The sequence below is a fragment of the Lolium rigidum genome, chromosome 6, assembly GCF_022539505.1.
Source record: "Lolium rigidum isolate FL_2022 chromosome 6, APGP_CSIRO_Lrig_0.1, whole genome shotgun sequence".
NCBI lineage: Eukaryota > Viridiplantae > Streptophyta > Magnoliopsida > Poales > Poaceae > Lolium > Lolium rigidum.
Genome location: NC_061513.1, coordinates 10,630,918 through 10,639,574, shown reverse-complemented (window position 1 = coordinate 10,639,574; position 8,657 = coordinate 10,630,918). Strand labels below are relative to the sequence as shown.

The 8,657-nt window shown below is 48.2% G+C and overlaps 2 protein-coding genes across 2 annotated transcripts; both read right to left on the bottom strand.

Annotated features, from left to right (window-relative positions):
* Positions 1-214: 214 nt before the first annotated feature.
* On the bottom strand, positions 215-756 carry LOC124661951 (protein H2A.6-like). Its single transcript, XM_047199840.1, has 2 exons — positions 580-756; positions 215-478 (listed from the first exon to the last, which is right to left on the bottom strand). Exons 1-2 carry the CDS (start codon positions 754-756, stop codon positions 215-217), a joined length of 441 nt encoding a protein of 146 aa, XP_047055796.1.
* Positions 757-4,764: 4,008 nt separating this feature from the next.
* Positions 4,765-8,461, bottom strand: LOC124661494 (pectin acetylesterase 5-like). Its single transcript, XM_047199362.1, has 12 exons — positions 8,242-8,461; positions 8,057-8,139; positions 7,720-7,852; positions 6,609-6,688; positions 6,443-6,532; positions 6,171-6,295; positions 6,041-6,101; positions 5,770-5,823; positions 5,598-5,675; positions 5,404-5,509; positions 5,160-5,305; positions 4,765-5,059 (listed from the first exon to the last, which is right to left on the bottom strand). The coding sequence occupies exons 1-12, from the start codon at positions 8,459-8,461 to the stop codon at positions 4,949-4,951; spliced, it is 1,287 nt and encodes a 428-aa protein (XP_047055318.1). The 3' UTR covers positions 4,765-4,948.
* Positions 8,462-8,657: the final 196 nt, after the last annotated feature.

Here is an 8,657-nt window from a genome sequence, read left to right as displayed (position 1 = left end):
GTGTCCAGATCCAATATTCAGTAGAGCCAACATCAGAAACTGAAGTGTAGTGAAAATGGAACGGGCTAAGCAATTCGGTTTTCAGATTCCATTAGCAAGAACAAGGACCAGACACAACCAGATGTTGTCTTCTGAACCGGGATTACATACACGACTCCCTACCCCAAAACACACCATTCCTCCATTTTTCAGTAAACCTAAGCTGCAACACGGTCTACTCCGCGGCCTTCTTGGGGGTCTTGGCGGCGGTCTTCTTCTTGGGCGACTTGGGCGACTTCTCCGCCTTCTCTGCCTTCTCAGCGGCCTTCTTGGGGAGCAGCACGGACTGGATGTTGGGGAGGACGCCGCCGTGGGCGATGGTGACCCCGGCGAGCAGCTTGCCGAGCTCCTGGTCGTTGCGGATGGCCAGCAGCAGGTGGCGCGGCACGATGCGGGACTTCTTGTTGTCCTTGGCGGCGTTGCCGGCGAGCTCGAGGACCTGCAGGGGAGGGAGAGCGGAAATCAGAAGCCAGTCCGTGTCGAGAGAAAGGAGGGAAACAGAGGAGAACGAAGCAGGAGCGATGGGAGATGGGTGCGTACCTCGGCAGCGAGGTACTCGAGGACGGCGGCGAGGTAGACGGGGGCGCCGGAGCCGACGCGCTGGGCGTAGCGGCCCTTCTTGAGGAAGCGCCCGATGCGGCCGACGGGGAACTGGAGCCCGGCCTTGACGGAGCGGGTCACCGCCTTCTTCCTGTCGCCTCCCTTCCTTCCGGCCATCTTGGTTGTTTCTCCGACGAGCTGAACTACTGCGGTGGCGGCGGCGGCGGCTGGATCGAAATGGAGCGCGCGCTGTTGTGCTGGAAGCTGTGATTTGGTGGACGGATCGGCGGGGCAATTTATAGGAATCGCGGAGGTGAGCGCGAGGGGGGTCGATCCGCGTGACGTGACGTGGATGCCGTTGGATCGTGGAGAGGCGGGCGGTGAGGATTGGTTCTGATGGAGCGATCCGTGGGACGGACTGATGGGCCAATCAGAGCGCAGCGATTTTGTGTTTGTTTTGCGCGCTTCTTCTTTTCCTTTCGCGCCGGCGCTGAAAAAGGAATTTTGGGAGTGGGAAACGGAATTCCAAACTGACAACCGCGGGAAATGGCTTCTCGTTAAAGGAATTAGAAGTACTACCGATGGATTTCTTTTTGATAAATATCGTTTTATTGTTTAAACAAGTTTTAAGCATCGCATTTGTCTTTACATGACTAAGATGCATGTTAATCATAAAACAATATAAACAATGGGAGACGAATTACATACTAATCATGAGGAAATGTAAATCCTAAGGTGTTGGAGACCCGATCCGAAGATTATGTTGTTTTCCATGTTGGTTTTTTTTTAAAAAAAATCCTCACTGTGCCCTCCAGTCGTGTAGACCCTCAAAAAGTAGGTCACGAAGCATCACACGTGTAGAAATCACATACAAAAGCATATTGGAAAGAGCTAGGAATTAACCAAATCATCCAAGAAGAAACACATACAGATCCATCAGCTTCACTTGTCAAAAACACCACCCCATACTTCAAAATAATTTTGTCCCATGCTTTGAAGATGTGGGACTAAAGGAGACCATAGATGTGGCTAGCAGTCCTATGGTGGATCCAAATCCGTCACATTCGGAATGAAGTTGTACCCCCGTGTATAAGAGCAAGATGTGAATTCTCGGAATTACCACAAATGCGGTTAAAATTTCCTCTCGGGTGAAAATAATAATGTAGTTGTTAGATGGTGCAAACCTAAGCCGCGACATGTAAAAATTAGTGTTGAAGCTAAACTTTTGGGAGGTGGAAACTAGATAGACAATGATGGTCCCTTCCTTTGACATGAGACCTCTGTCTTTTTCCGGCGTCACAGCGGCTCTTTCCATCGCAAAATTTCCTACTGAGAATTGGCAACGCCAGCTTATCACCCACACCTCCGGCCCCTTTGCCAATCCCCACTCCATTGATCCGATTTTCCTCACCGGCGTCGACTTCTCGGCTATTCTCGTTACTTTCAAAGCTGAAACCATCATTGACATTCCCATGCATCTCTGCGTCAAAAACCATTGCAGCACCGGCTCCTACAGTGAAATCACTATCATAGACTTTGATGATCTTGCCCCCGGTTCTGATCCCTCCTCTGGCCCTGATTTCAATCCCATTACAGAGGTTTCTCTTCGGAGGAGGACGAAGATGGTATTGAGCTTGAGGGCGGGACGGGCTATGCTAAGATGATGCAAGTGTTGGGTGTCCCTGCTCCCCTGGTTCCACACGGTGAGCCCCATAGCGCTGCCCTAGCTGCTTCTGTGGTCTCCAGGGCGCTTGCCAATGCTCCTCCTCTGCCTCTTGTGTATGGAGAGCCTATCCTCTCCAAACCAAAAAGTGTGGAGATTAAACTTCACCTGGGCTTCTTCGACGTCTTCGTCTCCGGTGACAACGGCACGTCAGCGACCTTCCGCAAGGCCTTTGACTCTATCGGCTGGGATGCCCTGGACAGGATCCTTGCGGCCAAGGGATTCCCAGACCTTTGGCGCACCTGGATTGAAAATCTCAATCTTTCCAGCCATACAATTGTCCTCCTTAACGGGATTCCTAGGCGGTGGATTCAATGTCGTCAAGGGCTTCACAAGGGGGACCCCCTGTCCCCCTTCCTCTTCGACATTATTGTTGATGTCCTTCAGAAAATGCTCCTCCAAGTTTCCAGGGAGGGGCTCCTCCTTCACCCTTCAGTCGATGATCTCCTCTGTCCCATCCTCCAGTATGCGGACGATACCCTCATCATCAGGGCCATTCCTGAGCATGTCGTCAACCTGAAAAGGGTCCTTGACGCCTTCTTCGCGGCCACGAGACTCACCATAAACTTCCATAAAAGCACGTTCGTCCCCATCAAGACTGACCCGACTATCTCTCTTGCTATGGCTACCTTCCTTGGGTGCGTCGTATCCTCTTTCCCCCATACATATTTTGGCCTTCCCCTCTCCACCCATAAAATTCGCTTCGCCGATTTTGCTCCTATCATCTCCAAGAGTGACAAATGCCTCTCAGGATGGAGAGGTCGCTCCCTCACCATCGGCGGGCGCCTGATTCTTGTTAACTCCGTTCTCACCTCCATGATCTCCCATGCTATGTGCGCCGGCCTCCTTCCGGTAGGCGTCATTGAGGCCATTTACAAGCGATGTCAGGCGTTTGTGTGGACCGGTAACGAAACTTTCAATGGTGGGCAGTGCAAAGTTGCCTCGCCCGACGTCTGTGCTCCAAAAGCTCTTGGGGGCCTGGGCATTCTTTCTATCCCCGCCCAAAACTCGGCGCTTCTCGCGAAATTCCTTACCATGCTCCACTATGATTCCACCGCCCCTTGGGCCTGCTGGTTCCACCGGATGTACGGTTGGGGGACGTCCAGGGATCTTGGCGATCACCACTATCTCGATACTCCTGTTTGGAAGGATATTTTGGCCGGGCTTGAAACCTTCCGCTCCGTCTCCAAGGTCGTTGTTGGAAACGGCGACTCCACTGCCTTCTGGCTTGACCTTTGGCTTGGATCCACCCCCTTTAATATCCGCTTTCCCCTGCCTCTTCTCCCACTCCATCCACCCCCATGCCAATGTCGCTTCCATCCTTCACTCTAGCCACCCCTTGAACCTTGGGCCACGCCTTTCGACCGCTGCCATGACCGAGCTCCGTGTGCTTACCTCCAAGCTTAGCTCCTTGGAGCTCCGTGATAACTCAGACTTTCGCGATAGCCGTCTCAATAACAAAAAGCTTTCAAAAAAATGTTTCTATGCCAATTCTTCCAGGCATCTGCAGACTAACGAGCGCCGTGGGGATCTGGAGGAGCGCTGCCCCCCCCCCCCCCCGAAGTGCAAGGTTTTCTGCTGGCTTGCTAGACGTTGGCGCCTCCCAACCAATGGGAGACGGTTCCGGCATCACCTCTCCACCTCCGCCACCTGCCTCTCCTGCCCTGAAGATGAAGACATTGATCACCTCCTGCTTCTATGCCCCCGCGCTCAGGAAGTTTGGCATTTCTTCCACAACAACTTCGGCTCCCGCGGGGTCGCCCACTTTACAGACATTTGGTTGGCTCAAGACCACTCCTTCGAGGAAGCTACGATCAACACCGCCATCGCTTGGACCATTTAGAAGAGGCGGAACGCGCTCGCCTTTAATATAATTGTGGAAGACCTCTCCCTCGTGTCCTACCGCTGCATTGAGGATGTTAGGCTTTGGGCCTATCGTTGTAACACCCCCTCCTCCTCTGACGCTCCTAATTTTTGGTGTAATAGCTATGATCCCCCTAAACTTATTCCCGTTCTCTTGCCCTCTAAAACTGTTGTAACGTTCCCTGGTTTCGCTCCTTTCCGGAGTGGTTTAATATAATCGTTCAGGCTGGCGCAAGCCCGCTGTAGTCCAGGTCAAAAAAAAGATAGACAATGATGTACATGGTTGGGAATGAAATGAACGTTACCTCCTCCCCCCCCCCCCCGAATTTTCCATTCTTCCTTACAACATGTGAAAACATGAATAATTCTAGGTTCAAGCATCACTCCACACATCATATATCAAATATCTCTTAACAATCATGAGAGAAAAAAAAGTAAAGCGACAAAAAATGTGATTATCGATGTGCACAATGAATTTTGTCATTTTATCCTTTTCCATTCACAGTTTACGTGGTTATGAATTTTAAGTAACATCTGATGGGTTAGTAAACAACTCATCATTTTTGGGGAATTTCCTGTACTGATGTGGTCCTTGTATCATAAATTAAATAACTTTATTTATTCACTTGACACATCGCCATTTATCTGACCATAATTAATTCCATTACAGATGATCATTGTTTTTTACTTTTATAAACAATACAATATGATGATTCCGAGCTTCTCCTTATTTTATTGAATCTTCAAGTAATAAATCTTGAGGCAATCAAATGTACTAAAAAATCATGTAGGCAACAAGCTATTGCATGTTGGGTTGCCTGGACACGGGCAATCAATGTCTTTCACTCCTCGGCTCCTTCTAGAGTACCAACCTCCAACGGCGTCTGCAATTGTCTGCTCCACATAATGGCAATCAAAATTTACATATCTAAACAACAACATTTTGCAGTAGCGATAACACATACCATATGGTAGTGGATTCTTTACTCCATACCTTATTTCCAAGCCTCGGTGAGGTTGGTGAATTCCAAGACATGCTAGAGAGTGTTTGACAGTGAGTGAAGCATGAATCGATGAACATGCCCCAATCCTCCTTTTCTTTGAGGACCTTCAAGTTAGTAACCATTGTGTTCCTAAATCCTATGGAAGGAGAAAAAAGTATTTAGTTTTGCAGAGTACGTAAAAGGCACACATACTAAATGAAGAGGACAAAATACATATTGATAAGCTGAGCCAACCATCAATGAATTCAATCTGTGTGGAATTGCAGTTTCGGATGTTGTCCTTGCAACTCAACCATGAATTATCAGGAGCAGATGAGTTTGGTACAAGAATGTTTTGTATCTGCGGTGAAGAACCACAGGTAGAAACAGGGAGAAACTTAAAACATAGAAGTGGATATAAGAACAAGAAAAAAAATATTTAAAGTTACCTGCCATGAATCATATCCAGAGTTGATTATAAACATGGGTGTTTGTATGGTTTTAATAACCTCAGCCGGAAAGAAACACTAGGAACAACATTATGTCAGCTAATGAACTTACTGAGATAACCTTATTGGAGGCATAAGTGCGGGAAGAAAGTCGAACTGTACGAGAAACTACCTCGGTTGGCTTCTTGTCGACAAGACACTCCTTGGGCAACACTTCTCTAACATTCTAAAATAAATTTGGAACAACAAGAAAAACTCAATGACTTTTGGTACAAAGTGACATCAATTACATGGACAAATGTTGGCTACCGATACAAGAGTAACAAAGCTTATTCTAGTAATCATGTTTTAGGAAAGTAGAAAAATGATTATCGGATAACCATAAGGTTTGATTAGAAAATAATCGATGTATTTCGAGGTTTCAAGCTTCTACGATAGCTTACCTGGAGCTGAACAACTCCATCATACATAGACCAAAAAGACCTTTCTCCAGATATATCCTTTCTGACAAAGAGAAGGTACTTTAGTTCATGTGCAATTTTAGTGGATCACATTTATTTTCAAGAGTCTTACTCGTCAAGGAAAAGACCAGCATCAATAAGGCATTTAACTGAAACCTCCTGAGGGAATCTTGCACTAAAGTCATCGCAATGGAGTATCGCGGCCAGACCACCAGCAGAACAACCTGTAAGGAGGGCCTGAGATGTGTAGGAAAATGAGATTGATTAATTTTCACATAGTCCTGTCTTGACCTAAATAACTAATGGTCGTTGCTGAAATTGCAAGAATGATATTTATGTACTAATGTCTCTTATAAAAAGGTATGTACTCAAATTAACTGTGACCTGTGTAGCATTGATCAGTCCTTTTTCCATGAGTTCGTCAATAACCGCTTCATAGATGCGCAATCCTCTGAAGTGAAGTATGCTTCCATCCTACATCATAACATCAGACCATCATCATTTCAAGCAACGAAAACATCGATGTCGGACCAGGATGAAGAAATATCACCTGCGCCTGATATTCGGCGTCCCCAGAAAATGACGCCCCGTCGCAATACCTCACATAGACCCTGTTCCAGTTGTAGAAATCTGACAATGTGCCAATCAAAATAGTGAAGGACATATCAAACAAATATGTAGAAGGTACCGAAGGTTGTCTTTAATCCTAATGAACAATAATAGGTACTTACTAAAAAAGAATTAAAAGCCAAAAAAGGGCCAAAATCTCCAAATAGTTCCTAATGTCTAGCATAGTTACAAATAACATAGGTCTTGGTGAGTTGAATAAATATTTGCATGGGTAGATGTGATTTCTAGGTGAGTGTTATTAACCGCCTTTCCAGGGTTGCATCCGAGTAAAATCTCGTGTCTCTGTGTTGTTGTGTTCTTCATCTGCGTCGATCGAGCTCGTCACGCGTTGCACCCCTGGCTGAACTAAAAAGGGGAGCTCACATCCCCTGTGTAGAAATCCTTGACATGACACCGCTGGCCGAAGCTGTTGAATGGGCCGCCTGCGTCGGGCGACGAGCCGGCGCCCAGACTTTATGTCTCGTCGGTAGACGAAGGAGCCAGCGGCGCTTTGACTACGGTTGTGATGCTGCTAGGCTGGCCCCACGCGGTGTGCGTTGTCGATGCCCTCGTTCGACCCCGAACCGCTGGGCCGGCACGGGGGTGCTGGTCGGTTTATCGGGTCGCCCTAGATGCCGACACGGTCTAGGGGGCACCGCCGGGGAGCGATTTTAGGCCTGAACCTCCAAAGGTCGTTTGGGAGGCCTTTGGGGGCTCCCGGTGGGGATGTTCTTATGCATGGAGGCGTGCACATGGTTGGAGAGAGCAGTGAGAATGCTTATTGCACCTGAATGGAAGCGTAATCTACGGATCAATTCTGCAATACCTATGATAGGGATTGTGTGAGGTCTATATGATTCTTATAATTCAGCCTTTTCCTTTTTGTTTGTTTTGAGGCTTTGTATATCTTGACTATGCATATGCTTTTTTTAATCTCTTTTGAATTATATTACTATCTTATTTAATGAAGCGTTTCTATCGAGAAAATGAATGATTGTGGAACAAATAGATAAGGAGTGCTATTCGAGAGGAAAGCGCCGATCAGTAGTTACCAGGATTCAGTTGCTCATCATCGGCGAGGATCCCAGAACCGGCGAACCGTAATGATCTCATGAAGTTGGATGAACCAAACTTGGTCATTCTGCGGTCCCAACAATCCTTGACCGTGCTGCACCAGCCTCCTCCCTGTGTGGTTTTAATTGTGAAAATATACCAATTCATGCAGGGACTAGGAAGACAGCTTTTGATCGTAAAATAATAATATGGAAATGCATCTGCTTATGGCACGAGAAGCGAGGACCCAGGACAGATTAATTTCAGTTATGACACTCGCATCTTCAAAAAAGTTATGTATCTTTTGCAAATGTGCGAGTGGTTGATACTACATACCTCTAGGTGGATGAGCCAGCTGTTGGATCCGTCGCCGGAGCCTCTCTGCAGGTGGTAGCCCGGCGGCGTTCCGTCCAAGCACACTGAAACGAAAATCGGGTGGACGATCAAACTACCTCGAGCTGGATGGATGGACTCGTGCAAGAGAGAAGGCAATCTGCAGCAAGGTCGGATGCATAACGTACCGGCTCCCTTCTCCGTGGCGCCGGCGAGGAGGGTGAGCTCGACGCGCGGCGGCGGTGGCGCGCCGAGCGGCCTGCTGGGACGCAGCAAGAGCAGAGAGAGCAGCAGGACCAGAACTACCGCGACGGCGGCGCCCCATGCGCGGTTTGTCCGCGGAGGCTGGCGCTGCTGCTGCTGCTGGTGCGGAAGGAGGAGGAGCGGTTCGGTGGTCGTCCTCGCCATTGCTGTGTGTTTGGCCGTCTCCACGAGCGGAGCTGGCTGCATAAGGTGATAATGCAAGACCAGTACTGTAGTGGTGGACTCTCACAGTTCAAATACTTCCACCAACTGTGATCTGTTGGTGCGTCGGCGCCACGCCAGCATGGGTCGTATCGCGCCCGTTCGATCGACATCATACAGTCAGTAAATTAGACATGTT

Coding starts and splice junctions, on each gene's coding strand:
- LOC124661951 (XM_047199840.1), bottom strand. CDS start 756: ATGGCCGGAAGGAAGGGAGGCGACAGGAAGAAGGCGGTGACCCGCTCC. Junction 479..579: donor TCGAGTACCTCGCTGCCGAG/GTACGCACCCAT, acceptor CCTCCCCTGCAG/GTCCTCGAGCTCGCCGGCAA.
- LOC124661494 (XM_047199362.1), bottom strand. CDS start 8,461: ATGGCGAGGACGACCACCGAACCGCTCCTCCTCCTTCCGCACCAGCAG. Junction 8,140..8,241: donor CGCCACGGAGAAGGGAGCCG/GTACGTTATGCA, acceptor TTTTCGTTTCAG/TGTGCTTGGACGGAACGCCG. Junction 6,689..7,719: donor TGATGAGCAACTGAATCCTG/GTAACTACTGAT, acceptor GCACATTGTCAG/ATTTCTACAACTGGAACAGG.